This window comes from Xiphophorus hellerii, chromosome 14, assembly GCF_003331165.1.
Source record: "Xiphophorus hellerii strain 12219 chromosome 14, Xiphophorus_hellerii-4.1, whole genome shotgun sequence".
Lineage (NCBI taxonomy): Eukaryota > Metazoa > Chordata > Actinopteri > Cyprinodontiformes > Poeciliidae > Xiphophorus > Xiphophorus hellerii.
The window spans coordinates 5,944,174-5,959,869 of NC_045685.1; the positions used below are offsets into that span (position 1 = coordinate 5,944,174).

General features: G+C 39.5%; 4 protein-coding genes across 4 annotated transcripts; all 4 read left to right on the forward strand.

Moving 5' to 3' along the window:
• Positions 1-220: 220 nt before the first annotated feature.
• Positions 221-1,859, forward strand: LOC116733287 (complement C1q tumor necrosis factor-related protein 6-like). Its single transcript, XM_032584086.1, has 3 exons — positions 221-573; positions 864-992; positions 1,227-1,859. The coding sequence occupies exons 1-3, from the start codon at positions 363-365 to the stop codon at positions 1,505-1,507; spliced, it is 621 nt and encodes a 206-aa protein (XP_032439977.1). The 5' UTR covers positions 221-362; the 3' UTR covers positions 1,508-1,859.
• Positions 1,860-3,195: 1,336 nt separating this feature from the next.
• On the forward strand, positions 3,196-6,508 carry LOC116733283 (caprin-2-like). The gene is made up of 4 exons (XM_032584080.1): positions 3,196-3,421; positions 3,518-3,613; positions 3,702-3,830; positions 5,777-6,508. The coding sequence occupies exons 1-4, from the start codon at positions 3,238-3,240 to the stop codon at positions 6,055-6,057; spliced, it is 690 nt and encodes a 229-aa protein (XP_032439971.1). The 5' UTR covers positions 3,196-3,237; the 3' UTR covers positions 6,058-6,508.
• Positions 6,509-7,439: 931 nt separating this feature from the next.
• On the forward strand, positions 7,440-8,876 carry LOC116733289 (complement C1q tumor necrosis factor-related protein 6-like). The gene is made up of 3 exons (XM_032584087.1): positions 7,440-7,792; positions 8,083-8,211; positions 8,446-8,876. The coding sequence occupies exons 1-3, from the start codon at positions 7,582-7,584 to the stop codon at positions 8,724-8,726; spliced, it is 621 nt and encodes a 206-aa protein (XP_032439978.1). The 5' UTR covers positions 7,440-7,581; the 3' UTR covers positions 8,727-8,876.
• Positions 8,877-13,831: 4,955 nt separating this feature from the next.
• Positions 13,832-15,356, forward strand: LOC116733286 (complement C1q tumor necrosis factor-related protein 3-like). The gene is made up of 3 exons (XM_032584084.1): positions 13,832-14,080; positions 14,168-14,305; positions 15,048-15,356. Exons 1-3 carry the CDS (start codon positions 13,867-13,869, stop codon positions 15,326-15,328), a joined length of 633 nt encoding a protein of 210 aa, XP_032439975.1. The 5' UTR covers positions 13,832-13,866; the 3' UTR covers positions 15,329-15,356.
• Positions 15,357-15,696: the final 340 nt, after the last annotated feature.

A 15,696-nucleotide genomic window follows, 5' to 3' on the forward strand; every position in this document is an offset into this window, starting at 1 on the left:
CCTCAAACTCTTCCACTGTCTAATAAACTTTTGCATAGATACGAAAAACTCTAACAAACATATTAGATATATAGTATATATATTATACTTTAACATATATAATCAAAGTATTTGGTTTTGGATATCGACTTTCAGGTCACTAAGGTCAAGTTAAGCAATTGGAAACATGTCACAAACCTCAGGCCACTACAATAAAGCAGATCTTCTGAGCAATGCTCTGTGGAATCAGAGCATGTTGCTTGGAGAGTGGGCTCTACAATCACTCTGTCAATAATCAACATCAGACAAAAAGCATCAGAATGGCATAAAAGCAGCGAGAATCAGGGACGGTGTCAGTCTGAGTATTTGGAGACAGAGTCAACATGAACTTCACTTTTTGTGTCCTAGTGTTGTTCTCTGGTTTAACTCTGGTCCAGAGTGTTGTTGAAACAGCAACGTCTGCTGGATCTCAGTCATGCTGTCCTGACTTGTCGCTCTTCCACCAAGAGCTCAGTGCTGTGAAAACAAAACTGGAAGCTGTAGAAACACAACTGAAAGAGAGTGAAAGCCAGCTTCTGGTGCTTAAAGAGAAAGGTAAAGTCTCTTTTTGATTGGTTTAGAAGAGTGGTACCCAAAGTGGGTCCTAAGGGCCGGCATCCTGCATGTTTTAATTCTCTCCCTGGTTTAACGCACCTGGATCAAATCATGGCTCGTTAGAAGGCCTAAGAAGAACATTGACATGCTAAGGAGGTCGTTACCAGGGAGAACTGAAACATGCAGGATGCCGGCCCTCCAGGACCCACTTTGGGCAACCCTGTTAGAAGTTTTACTGAGTTTTTTAGAACTGTTTGAACCATATTTCATTTTTTTTTTTTTTGGTTTAGAAGCATTGAAGGTAGTTTTCAGTGCTGCGACAGGTGGGAATGGAGCCATTGGGCCCTTCAGCCAACACCAAACGTTGGTCTTCAGAACCGTGATAACAAATATAGGCAGTGCCTACAACCAGCACTCTGGTAAGTTCAGTTGATCATACAGCTATATGTAACTTACCGTTGTAAATCTTAAAGTCGGACAAAAATATGAATCAAAATAAATGTAGTTAGCTTGTCAGAAAACTTAGCTAGCTGTCACTAAGTTAAGGAGTAAAAGCCTAGGGAGCGGAAGCCATTAAGATTTCACTTTTCTTCAGAAATGTGAAGGAACATTAAGTCCGACTCACTTGTTTGACTAAATCGTTGCTCCCACAGGTGTCTTCGTTGCACCAGTTCGAGGAATATATTACTTCGCCTTCTATTATCACGCCTCAGGATTACATCCTTCGTACGTGCACCTGATGAAGAACAGCAACATTGTTGTGTTGAGCTCTGACCAGCAGACAGTGAATGACGGGGCTGATAATGGAGGCAATGCGGCTCTTCTGGAGCTGCAGCAGGGAGACCAGGTCTACCTCCAGCTGGTTGCAAACAACCACGTCTGGGGAAACGACTACCACACCACGTTCAGTGGCTTCCTGCTGCATCAAGTCTGAAAAATGATTGAATGCTGATGTAAATGACTTAAACTCATTGAACAAACAAAAAGAAAATACCACAGTTAGGTGTTCTGTATTTGTGTTTGCTGATAAATTGAAAATATTGTTTTAAGCTGAACGAAATATAACTCTACAACAAAACGTACTCCCACATTCCATGAACGTCACTCACGAGACAGTCGTGAAGTCTTTACTTCTCGGGGCCAAAGCTGGTAACTTTAGTCTACTGACGGGCCACAAAATACGTTAAATTAAACATGCAAAAATTGGAATATTGTCAGATCTTGTCTTATGAAATCTGTTTATCATTAAAATCCAAAGTAAAGGACTAAGAACTGTTACCTTATTGAAAGAAGATCAAACAATTTCTGTTTTGTTGACCAAATTCTTACCATTCTTGCCTTGTGGTCAGGGACAGGAAAAATAATTTCAAGGTCCACAAATGGCCCCTGGGCCACACTTTGCCTACTACATAATACATATTTAATTGACTGAAGTCCACAGTTAGACAACTGTGGACTTCAGTCTGTCAATAAAGTTTGCGTTGAATTAAATGAAATACAATTGTACTGAAAGTGTTGTGATAGAAAACATCAATAATAAAATGTCTAAAGCATTAAGTGGTGTGAGGTGCTGTCAATGATAATTTCACACACAGTCTCGCTACGACTCATCATCTCAGTCCAACGCTCCAACAAACTCTTGTAAACGGCATCATAGAGAAGCATGGTGGTTAAGACATGCTGAAGAGGAACTTTTTTAAATGCTAGGACATTGTTAGAATCAGACAGGCGTTGTCAGAAATGTCTCATCTGGTTCCAAGTGGAAAAGAACCAGGTTGTTGCTCAGTGGTCCAAAGTTTTCTTTTCACATGAAAATGTTTCCTGATGTTTGTTCCAGCTGGAATTTGAACTTTTCTCTTGTGATGCCAAATGTATCAAGACCCGATTCAATGACCATGATGTTACTGGACATGTTGACCGGAGCCCCATGGAGAATCTATGGTGTTGTGTCTGGAGCAGGAGTCCTCCAGCTCAGGTATTCAGGGCCAGTTTTCTGCAACATTTAAATGTCTCCCTTGTTCAACACATCTGAATTCAACCATGTGAGGCTGACGATGCCAACCACAGCAACCTTTTGAAAAATCGCCCCATCATTGGAATGTGGCAAATGGGAAAATGAAAACCTAACATCATACCAAAGGAAAATAAAGCTCTGGTTTTTGCACCAATCGCAGTCAACACACGTCTCTGTCGTTCCAGGCTGTCAACTAAATTCCACTGTGTTGTATCAAAATCTAAGCTTGTGTTTGTCTATCTTCTAGTGAAACTAACCTATACTTACTTCTTCCCTGTATCAGAGTAATCCCTTGAAGTGTTATCTTCACAAGATGCAGCGACTCACTAAAGACGTGTTCACACAGAAACGATTAAAAGGTTTTTTGTCATTCAGGCTCTGTGTTCACAAGAATCTGAAGTATATAATTTTCCTCATTATTATGATTGTCACTTTGAATGAAATTTATATGAGCATCTCTATGTCTGCCAACTCCGTTAGTGCCAACATTGATTTTCAAGAAATATTTCACCATCGCAAAAGCACTGATGAAGTAAACGGAGCATTCACAGCATGTTTTCCCGACAGTTAACCATTAATCCTGAAGCTTTATAAAAACAGCAAACAGGATCAAGTCAATTAGAATAATAGAGACAGCATACAGAACCAGGATGACTTTCAGTGTGTGGTTGTTAGTGTGTTTCTGTGGTTTAACTTTGGGCCAGGAAGGTTTACCTCAAACAGAAGTCGCTACTGAAATCAGGTCAAGCTTTCCTGATATGTCTAAGTTCCTCATAGAGTTTGGAGCCATGAAAGCTAAACTAGAAGCTGTGGAAACAAATCTGAAAGAGAAAAGTGAAGCCTTGGAAACAAAGCTGAAAGAGAAAAGTGAAGCCTTGGAAACAAAGCTGAAAGAGAAAAGTGAAGCCTTGGAAACAAAACAAGAGAAAAGTGAAGCCTTGGAAACAAAGCTGAAAGAGAAACAAGAAGTCATGGAAACGAGGCAGAAGGAGACTGAAAACCAGGTTCTAGTACTGAAGAAGAAAGGTAAAGTCTGTTTTTGGACATTTTAAAAACATATTTTACTAAACAAATGAAAAGTTTACAACTATATTTAAACTTTTTCTTTATTTAGATGCATCCAACATAGCATTTAGTGCTGCAACTGGTGGCAATGGAAACATTGGACCCTTCAACACAGACACAACCATAATCTACAGAAAACTAATAATCAATGTGGGCAATGCCTACAATCAGCACACAGGTGGGTCATTCTATTATTTAAATCATACATTTCTATATTTGAATACCTGTAGTATCAAGAGTCACTAGGGTAGGAGTTCACGAACTCTCCTACTGCGGATGTCCAAGACTTTAAAACACAATATTGTTACAACTCCGTCAAGCCGAAGGGCAATAAACCAATAAACAACAACCAGACTGAAGTTAATTATTAACAATATCTATTGTTACACAGATAAGAGGGTTATTCATTAACTTTATCCATTTGTTGTCAATCCAATAATGTTCGACCCGAATTTAAACACCACTTCAGGTGAACAAACCCACATAAACCACTAAAATGTTCACTGCAAACTTAAGATGCACTCAATTCACTGCAGAATGATCACATCAAACAGGATCGGGTCTCAGATATTTAAGATTAACAGCGACATGGGATGTGAGTATTCAGGAAGTGACCCAAAGACAAACAGAGGAGAAAACAAACAAAATAAATGGAAGGTTGTTCGTCCGGCTTCACAAACACTGAGAGGAGACAAACAATCCAAACTGGACAGACTGACAAAAAAGAAAATCAAACTCTAAAAGGACAGCAGGAAGCAGTGATAAAACTGTAAAAACAAAAATACAAAAATTACTAAATGCTTATTAAATCACTTTAATCAAGTCAATCTAAAACAGATTAAAAACAATGCATACCTTCATCGCATAAACCAGCAACAACAGTTTTCCTCCAAACGTACCACAGCCAGCAAACAGCTTGGGCCCAACACACACCTGGTCTCACACACAGGAAATTAACACTTGGCCACCATCCTCCCAGCTTCCCTTTAATGGAGGCTCAGGCTGTGGAGGGAGCAACACCTGGTGGTGCCTCCTGTTACAATATTACTGCCAAACGTTAGACTAAAGTACACCCAGTGTCGACTACTTCCTTGACGCAGGAGGCTAAATCTATTCTGAAACCAGCTACTGATCAAATTATTGATAGGAGCGTAACAATAACTGAACGGCTGCTGCTGTCAAATGGGAATTAGAGAACGCAATTCTGCTACCTTTGAAGAAGCTAGTGACTAGCATGCATAGGCTCGTCACCCACTAGTTTTTTTTTTTACTTCCTCTGCTGTCCATTAGCACAGAAAGGCTAATATTAGCATTTTGTAGGCTAACTTGACTATGTTGGTCACCCGCGACTCGTACTTCTTACTTTAAGGAAAACGTTGTCAAGAAAAATAGTTTGCATATTAAATCTATTAGCGTCATTCATTACATGCATTGACATCTGTTCTTTTGACAGTTTACTGTAAAACATGACATCAAGCATATAAACATGCTGTGTAGTACGCAGCTGAAGAAGCTGGCTTCCGATTCAGCAGGTGGCTAATGATACATTCACACCAAACGTATTGCGAGGGTCAAAAATGCGCCCGGCGCTTCAAGATCAACGCGTGTGGACTTTGAATGCTGACGCTTGATGGTGCGTTCACCCCAAATTCGTTTTGAGATTCCTGCGCATCTGGAGGCGCGTCGCGGGCGTGTCTGACGTGTCAAAGTGGCTCTAGCCCTTGTTTTCTGTTGCCAGCCTATTTGTAATACGTGACGGACGCGCTTGATGCATCAAACGCTCCAAAATCTTCAAATCGCGCCGCGCTAGAAGCTCAAAAGGCGCCGTGACGAACCGTGACTCACGTTTATGTGAGTCACCACATAAACTTTGAATGTAAACCGGACACGTCTGATGCTGAAAGCGCATTTGATGTGAACGCACTATTAAGACTGAGACTAAGAGCATATCCAAGGCTAATGCTAGCCTATCTGTGCTAATGGACAGCAATCCATTTGGTCAACAGCCTATGCATGCTAGTCAGCAGCCTCTCCAAAGTCAACGCAAATGAGTAACCTCCTTAAATAAAAAGACTAAATCATGTTTTATAATATTTATTAAACCTAAATCTTGTTTTTCCCCAGGTATCTTCTCTGCACCAGTTCCAGGCATATACTACTTCACCTTCTTTTATCATGCTGCTGGAACACAAGTTGTCAATCTATCCCTGATGAAGAACAACGAGATCGTTGTGACAACCTATGACCACAAAACATCACAAGATGGGGCTGATAATGGAGGCAATGCAGCTTTCCTGCAACTGCAACAAGGAGACCATGTGTACGTGCGGATGTATGCAAACAGTCACGTCTGGCAGACCGACCACATCACCACTTTCAGTGGTGTTCTTCTGCGTCCACTCTGAAATAAACTATATATGCTACGCTACTATACGCTTAACGTATAAGCTTTTTAATAAATTTCTTGTCTTCAAACTAAATTTACTATGTTAACAGCCCTCGAGTCATTTATTGTGTAAGCACAAGTGGGAATGAATCCAGAATTCAAATTGTACCCGATGAAGAATGACCTTGGAATAATTTCTGCAATAAACCACTAATGTTTACAATTTTTCTTTACCTCTGACTTTCCGTCGCAATTCAGACATTTTAAAAAACGGTTGAGAAAACAGAAGAATGTCTACAGGACTTTTTATTAGCAGATTATGTGAATGGATCTGACGGTACTTATATATGTTGTTGTTGCAACAACAAAAGGCCTAAATCAATGTATGGTTTCTCTTAAATGACTGAATTATTCACTGATAAAAATCTTTTTGCCTCTCAAGACTTTGTAATTAAACACATTCTGCAGAACAAGCCTGTTTGGATCTCATTTGTAATTGGTTTAAAGTGTGGGGCGCGCCCCCTGGGGGGGGCACAGTGACATTGCAGGGGGGGCGCGGTAATCGGTATAGATGAATAATAATAAAAAAAACAATTACACAAAAGTGTTTCACTGTAAAGATGGTTTGTAGTTTGTTTTGTTGCAATCTGAAGTGTGAAATAAACTTCAGTGGAGTTTGAAAACAAAATGTGTGTTTAGGTTTATGTCTGGTTGAACGATGTGTTCGATTTATTTTTTCATTTTTGGAGGGGATTTTATTGTTATCCATAGGGAGGCCCAGAAAATCTTTGGGAACCACTGGTTTAAAGTCAAGTGTCTTTGGTGAACATAAATATCGAGTCTGAACAGTTTTCTTGCATGTGTATTCATGAAGTAGAATTTTGATTGAACCATACAAAAAAAACCATCTCCAGCAGGAGGCGCTGTTGTTAAAGAAGAAAGTTCATTGCTTCCTCCTGAACATGCTGTCCTGATGTCCAACACCTAAAATTCTGTATTTTGCAAAGAGGAAACTGAAAATATAAAACACACAACAGAGAAACATAAAGCTCATCTTTTTCCACTAATCGCAGACGATCTCCGTCATTCCAGGCTGTCCACTAAACTTTACCAAGAACTAATCTTGTGTTTCCTTGTCCAGTCCAACAGCACCAATATTATGTCCACAGTCGATTCATTATCCTCAAACTCTTCCACTGTCTAATAAACTTTTGCATAGATACAAAAAACTCTAACAAACATATTAGATATATAGTATATATATTACACTTTAATATATATAATCAAAGTATTTGGTTTTTGATATCGATTTTCAGGTCACTAAGGTCAAGTTAAGCAATTGGAAACATGTCACAACCCTCAGGCCACTAGAATAAAGCAGATCTTCTGAGCAATGCTCTGTGGAATCAGAGCATGTTGCTTGGAGAGTGGGCTCTACAATCACTCTGTCAATAATCAACATCAGACAAAAAGCATCAGAATGGCATAAAAGCAGCGAGAATCAGGGACGGTGTCAGTCTGAGTATTTGGAGACAGAGTCAACATGAACTTCACTTTTTGTGTCCTAGTGTTGTTCTCTGGTTTAACTCTGGTCCAGAGTGTTGCTGAAACAGAAACGTCTGCTGGATCTCAGTCATGCTGTCCTGACTTGTCGCTCTTCCACCAAGAGCTCAGTGCTGTGAAAACAAAACTGGAAGTTGTAGAAACACAACTGAAAGAGACTGAAAGCCAGCTTCTGGTGCTTAAAGAGAAAGGTAAAGTCTCTTTTTGATTGGTTTAGAAGAGTGGTGCCCAAAGTGGGTCCTGGAGGGCCTGCATCCTGCATGTTTTAATTCTCTCCCTGGTTTAACGCACCTGGATCAAATCATGGCTCGTTAGAAGGCCTAAGAAGAACATTGACATGCTAAGGAGGTCGTTACTACCACCAGGGAGAACTGAAACATGCAGGATGCCGGCCCTCCAGGACCCACTTTGGGCAACCCTGTTAGAAGTTTTACTGAGTTTTTTAGAACTGTTTCACCATATTTCATTTTTTTTTGTTTAGAAGCATTGAAGGTAGTTTTCAGTGCTGCGACAGGTGGGAATGGAGCCATTGGGCCCTTCAGCCAACACCAAACGTTGGTCTTCAGAACCGTAATAACAAATATAGGCAGTGCCTACAACCAGCACTCTGGTAAGTTCAGTTGATCATACAGCTATATGTAACTTACCGTTGTAAATCTTAAAGTCGGACAAAAACATTAATCAAAATAAATGTAGTTAGCTTGTCAGAAAACGTAGCTAGCTGTCACTAAGTTAAGAAGTAAAAGCCCAGGGAGCGGAAGCCATTAAGATTTCACTTTTCTTCAGAAATGTGAAGGAACATTAAGTCCGACTCACTTGTTTGACTAAATCGTTGCTCCCACAGGTGTCTTCGTTGCACCAGTTCGAGGAATATATTACTTCGCCTTCTATTATCACGCCTCAGGATTACATCCTTCGTACGTGCACCTGATGAAGAACAGCAACATTGTTGTGTTGAGCTCTGACCAGCAGACAGTGAATTACGGGGCTGATAATGGAGGCAATGCGGCTCTTCTGGAGCTGCAGCAGGGAGACCAGGTCTACCTCCAGCTGGCTGCAAACAACCACGTCTGGGGAAACGACTACCACACCACGTTCAGTGGCTTCCTGCTGCATCAAGTCTGAAAAATGATTGAATGCTGATGTAAATGACTTAAACTCATTGAACAAACAAAAAGAAAATACCACAGTTAGGTGTTTTGATTTTTGTTTGCTAAGAAATTGAAAATGTTGTTTTAGCTGAACGAAATATAACTCTACAATCAAAACATCACTACTACCCAATTTTGACCCTGGTCTCTAGTTTCTAGCTGTAATAACTGAAGCTGTGTCCTGACTCTAGGTCTTTCCTCTTAAGGTCCAAATTTGATAACTTCAGTTCATTTTTTTCTTTGCTTAGTAAACATTTCCATTGATAATAAAACTTTAAACACTTTCTACATATCAACTTCCTACTTAAGCTCTAACCCAGGGGTGTCCAAACTTTTTGCAAAGAGGGCCAGATTTGATAAAGTCAAGATGCCTGGGGGCAAATAGTTTGTTCGGACATTTTTTAACTACAAAAGTTTCATGCAAATACACACTGTAATAAATCAATTTTCATTGTCACAATTATCTTTATTTTTCAAATGACAAAATAACCAAATATAAGCCACTCAGGCAACTCTAAAAGCAGAAATTCTGCTTTTCTTTCATATCTGGAGAGTCAGATAACATTGAACAAACTGTATAAAATACCTTAAATTTACATGAGTTTAAAAATATCTTTGCCTCAAGAACATTTTAAACAGGAGTTATAAGTAATGCAAAATTGTCTGTTATTAAATTTTAAAACAAGTGAATTTTGCTCTTGTCATTTACAATATCTTTCAGAAAGTAATAGTTTGTATCACATCTACAGGTTCATAACCAAATCTTACTCAAGAGTTTAATAAAAATAAGTGCCATAAATCCAGGTGCATAAATGTTCGATTCGCTCTTCACTGCTGATAGTGACAGACGTTGCCGTTCAAAACACTCAGTTTCATGTCCTCAACTCTCCGTGCCACACTGTTACTGCCAGGCAAACATTCGCAAATTCTTGCTTCTTCTCAGGGCAAAATGTTCTCCACCATTTTCATAACACAGTCTTTGATAAAAGTACCTTCAGTAAAAGGTTTGCCATGTTTAGCTATTAACATTAACTTCGTAGCTTGCTTTGGTGGTATTTTCTTTTGACCCAGGCCCAAAGAAATCGCTGTTGTGAAGCCGGTGCAGGGCAGCTTGGAGCTGCTTCAGTTTTTCAGCACGGTGACTCTTAGCTTGTTGTATGTGTTAGCATGTTTAGTCTGGTAGTGTCTCTTTACGTCAAAATCCTTAAACAAGGCAACCGTCTCACAAATTAGACAAGCACAATTGCCCTGATTTTCAGTGAAGAAGTATTATAATTCCCATCTCTCTTGAAAGCGGCGGCCCTCACTGTAAACTTGTTTTCTTTGCAGTGGCCATGGCAGAAATGAGTGGAGAGGGGTTCGCTGCATGGAGGCAGAGACTGATAGTATTAAAGTGGTGCTGCCACCATTTGGTGAAAGGAGGAATTACAGTTTCAAGTTTTATGATTTATTTATTCTGTTTCACAGTGCAGGCGGGCCATAAATAATACATTATAAGACCGAAGCTGCGGGCCGTATGAAATCTGACCGCGGGCCGTGATTGGCCCCCGGGCCGGACTTTGGACATGCCTGCTCTAACCTCCTTCATATTGTAACAGCTTGAATTTATTTCCTAGTTTTATTGAGAACAATGTTCTTGGGGTCTTCCAAAACCACAATATTGTTTCATTAAGAATAATCCATGTAATAATAATAATAATAATAAATAATAATCAAAACACTGTTTGACTCTGTCCTGTCTCATCTCACTAGAGCACCATTGAACCAGAGGTAAATGGGTCTGGAGAAAGTGACAAGCAGCATTTCTACTCCCTCTTGTGTTGACAAGTTGCAACTGCAACAAAAACATGAAATAGTTCTGACAGTGTGGGAATGAGGAAATGTACTGCTGCCTATCATCATGTTACCCAAGTATTAATTTACAAAATATTCACCTGCATATTTTCACCAGTCACAAATGAAAGCCTGTTGCCTTTTCCTCAACAGTGTGAAGCAGATTCTCAGTCTTTTACCCGACTGTGAGGAGATTAGCCTGTCAGGTTTTCTCTTTGTTAGCATTCTGGACATGGAGATGGTGGTTCTGACTGAAGTTGGAGCTGACTGCTGTGTGAGGACTGGGCACAGTGAGTTTTGGGATGTGGGCTAAAACCACGAGCTCTTTGTTTAGAAAATGATGAATTTGATGAATGATGAATTATTACATTTTCTTCTCCTTTCCTAAATCCAACCATTTTCTTTAGAAGTCTCTGCCACTTATGTGTATGAAGTAAAGGCACATGCCACTCGTTATTCTTTGTTCACAAATATATATGCACTCATATCAATCTCACTGATTATATTTGTGCCAACATGTTATACTTGTTGGTATAACGTCACGCCTATAGCGGGTTGCTCTTACAACATGTTAACATCCATGCTAGGTAGCACTCTGCCTCATTTAGCAGCGGCTCGGCTAATGTAAACGACAACGGCTGCGTTGCCCTCGGTCAACAGGTTTACAAGCAGGCTTGTTGTCTTATCCTCGGATTTCAGAAAAATCCGAGGATACTGTGTGATCAGATTAAATGATCAATACAGATTGTTAAAATTTAACAGTCGATTGATAAATAAATGGAATGTAACCAAGACCAAGTCAACAAAACCCCTCAAAACCGCTGATACTGTCAAAAAGTCTCTATTTACTGTTCTGTTTCCTTGACCTTGACTCTACCAGAGGGCTTACGGGAATGCAGCAACCATTGATCTAACGTGACCTTTCCAAAAAATGCTCTTGAGATTCCTTGTAGCCTGTTGTAAACTCATGATGCAGTGGTCCTGAGTTTTAATCAAATATATACCTGCTATTCCTTGTGAATGCACAACAAAGTTTTATCCACATCATTTATGTTGTAGCTTGAAAAGGCATTGAGCTGTTTCACATTTAGTGACATTACAAAGATGAACTTCAATGTACGTTTTTGCTGACTGGCCAAATGAAAGTTGAGGATACATTTGTCAAACGATGCATGGTTTCCTAAATGTTCCTAAAATAAAAGTCAAATAAAATGCTGGTACCAAAAAACACCCTGTAGTAAATACTTTGTAGAGCCTTTTTTGGTTTCCTACAACAGCGTCTCCATTTCACCTGAGATGAAGACTTGAAAGGCAAATTACCTCGAAGCTTTACTGATTTAAGTCGACATCATTTTTCAAGGATGATCACAGATTCTTGACCTGACAATTCTCATCCGTATATATTTACATTTCAATTCTTCCATTGCAGCTCTGCTCTTTCAGTGAGATCCTCCTTCTTCAAACATAAAAAAAAAATAAAAATAATCAGTTAACAGTTGCTGCCATGCTTTTTTTCTTTTTTTCATTGACTCTCAACAACAAGTGCGGGAAAGGGTGGAGAGGAAGGTGGGTTGGTCAGTGACCTGTTCAAACTACCCAGATAAAACAAAAAAAAATCAAACATGTTTGTTTGTGGTTGCAGCTGATGTTTCAACCCCTGCAGCCTTCAGCCCTCTCACACTAACAGATTTTTATGCTGTTGGCTGAACGCGCCTATTGCAGAGCAGCACAGACTCTCCCCTGCTGGGAACCGGGAGTAAAATCAGGTGAAACATTTGTGTGGCTTTAAATGAGGCTGCAAAAAATACACTGTAAAAAAAAATATATATATATATATATACTGTATGTATATAGTACAGACCAAAAGTTTGGACACGCCTTCTAATTCAATGGCTAAGAACTGTTACCTTATTGAAAGAAAATCAAACAATTTCTGTTTTGTTGACCAAATTCTTACCATTCTTGCCTTGTGGTCAGGGACAGAAAAAATAATTTCAAGGTCCACAAATGGCCCCTGGGCCACACTTTGCCTACTACATAATACATATTTAATAGTTTTTTTTAATAGCTACTTCTTTTACATAGTTTCATGATAGTTTTAGAGATGCCTGACTTGTCTTCCTTTTTTAATGTTCCTTTTAAATACAAGTCTCTCAAGGAACATTTTGTTTTTCCAAGATGTCTAACTGTGGACTTCAGTCTGTCAGTAAAGTTTGAGTTGAATTAAATACAATTGTACAACGCTCCAACAAACTCTTGTAAACGGCATCATAGAGAAGCATGGTGGTTTAGACATGCTGAAAAGGAACTTTTTTAAATGCTAGGACATTGTTAGAATCAGACAGGTGTTGTCAGAAATGTCTGATCTGGTTCCAAGTGGAAAAGAACCAGGTTGTTGCTCAGTGGTCCAAAGTTTTCTTTTCACATGAAAATGTTTCCTGATGTTTGTTCCAGCTGGAATTTGAACTTTTCTCTTCTGATGCCAAATGTATCAAGACCCGATTCAATGACCATGATGTTACTGGACATGTTGACCGGAGCCCCATGGAGAATCTAAGGTGTTGTGTCTGGAGCAGGAGTCCTCCAGCTCAGGTATTCAGGGCCAGTTTTCTGCAACATTTAAATGTCTCCCTTGTTCAACACATCTGAATTCAACCATGTGAGGCTGACGATGCCAACCACAGCAACCTTTTGAAAAATCGCCCCATCATCAGAATGTGGCAAATGGGAAAATGAAAACCTAACATTATACCAAAGGAAAATAAAGCTCTGGTTTTTGCACCAATCGCAGTCAACACACGTCTCTGTCGTTCCAGGCTGTCAACTAAATTCCACTGTATTGTATCAAAACCTAAGCTTGTGTTTGTCTATCTTCTAGTGAAACTAACCTATACTTACTTCTTCCCTGTATCAGAGTAATCCCTTGAAGTGTTATCTTCACAAGATGCAGCGACTCACTAAAGACGTGTTCACACAGAAACGATTAAAAGGTTTTTTGTCATTCAGGCTCTGTGTTCACAAGAATCTGAAGTATATAATTTTCCTCATTATTATGATTGTCACTTTGAATGAAATTTATATGAGCATCTCTATGTCAGCCAACTCCGTTAGTGCCAACATTGATTTTCAAGAAATATTTCACCATCGCAAAAGCACTGGTAAAGTAAACGGAGCATTCACAGCATGTTTTCCCGACAGTTAACCATTAATCCTGAAGCTTTATAAAAACAGCAAACAGGATCAAGTAAATTAGAATAATAGAGACAGCATACAGAACCAGGATGACTTTCAGTGTGTGGTTGTTAGTGTGTTTCTGTGGTTTAACTTTGGGCCAGAATGTTTTACCTCAAACAGAAGTCGCTTCTGAAACCGGGTCATGCTTTCCTGATATGTGTAAGTTCCTCAAAGAGTTTGGAGCCATGAAAGAGAAACAAGAAGTCATGGAAACGAGGCAGAAGGAGACTGAAAACCAGGTTCTAGAACTGAAGAAGAAAGGTAAAGTCTGTTTTTGGACATTTTAAAAATATATATTACTAAACAAATGAAAAGTTTACAGATATTTTTATACTTTTTTTTTTTTAGATGCATCCAACATAGCATTTAGTGCTGCAATTGGTGGCAGTGGAAGCAATGGACACATTGGACCCTTCAGCACAGACACAACCATAATCTACAGAAAACTAATAATCAATGTGGGCAATGCCTACAATCAGCACACAGGTGGGTCATTCTATTATTTAAATCATACATTTCTATATTTGAATACCTGTAGTATCAGAGTCACTAGGGTAGGAGTTCACGAACTCTCCTACTGCGGATGTCCAAGACTTTAAAACACAATATTGTTACAACTCCGTCAAGCCGAAGGGCAATAAACCAATAAACAACAACCAGAATGTAGTTAATTATTAACAATATCTATTGCTAAACAAATAAGAGGGTTTCCTGTTAACTTTATAACAACAATATAAAAAAACAAAAACATGCAATTCAATCTGATTAAAAGAGACAAATGTATAAAGCTACCTGCGTGTCTGACGTGTCAAAGTGGCTCTAGCCCTTGTTTTCTGTTGCCAGCCTATTTGTCATACGTGACGGACGCGCTTGATGCATCAAACGCTCCGAATCTTCAAATCGCGCCGTGCTAGAAGCTCAAAATGCGCCGTGACGAACCGTAACTCACGTTTATGTGAGTCACCACATAAACTTTGAATGTAAACCGGACACGTCTGATGATCAAAGCGCATCTGATGTGAACGCACTATTAAGACTGAGACTAAGAGCATATCCAAGGCTAATGCTAGCCTATCTGTGCTAATGGACAGCAATCCATTTGGTCAACAGCCTATGCATGCTAGTCAGCGGCCTCTCCAAAGTCAACGCAAATGAGTAACCTCCTTAAATAAAAAGACTGAATCGTGTTTTATAATATTTATTAAACCTAAATCTTGTTTTTCCCCAGGTATCTTCGCTGCACCAGTTCCAGGCATATACTACTTCACCTACTTTTATCATGCTGTTGGAACACAAGTTGTCAATCTATCCCTGATGAAGAACAACGAGGAAGTTGTGACAACCTATGACCACAAAACATCACATGATGTGGCTGATAATGGAGGCAATGCAGCTTTCCTGCAACTGCAACAAGGAGACCAAGTGTACATGCGGATGCATGCGAACAGTCACGTCTGGCAGAACGAACACCTCACCACCTTCAGTGGTGTTCTTCTGCGTCAACTCTGAAATAAACTATATATGCTACGTGTTACGACCCGCTACCCTCACCCTGGCTCGTTCTTAGTTCCTTTATACAGATTACGGGGAAGAGGGGCCGCAACATTAAGTGCGTAATGTTTTCCAACCAAAAGAAACCGAGAAAAAGAAACAAAAGGGCACCTGACGGAACACACAGTGTGGTGGGGCTTACCTTAAACGTCCAATCCGTAGGTTACGTTCCTCAATCCAGAACTCATCCATGGAGAAGGCCAGCCCTCGCGATTCTTCATACGTCAGGCGTTTTGTTTAATAGTTTTTATGTTTTCTTTGTCTTTAAATATGTATATATATATATATATATATATATATATATATATAGTTTTCTTTTCTCTTTT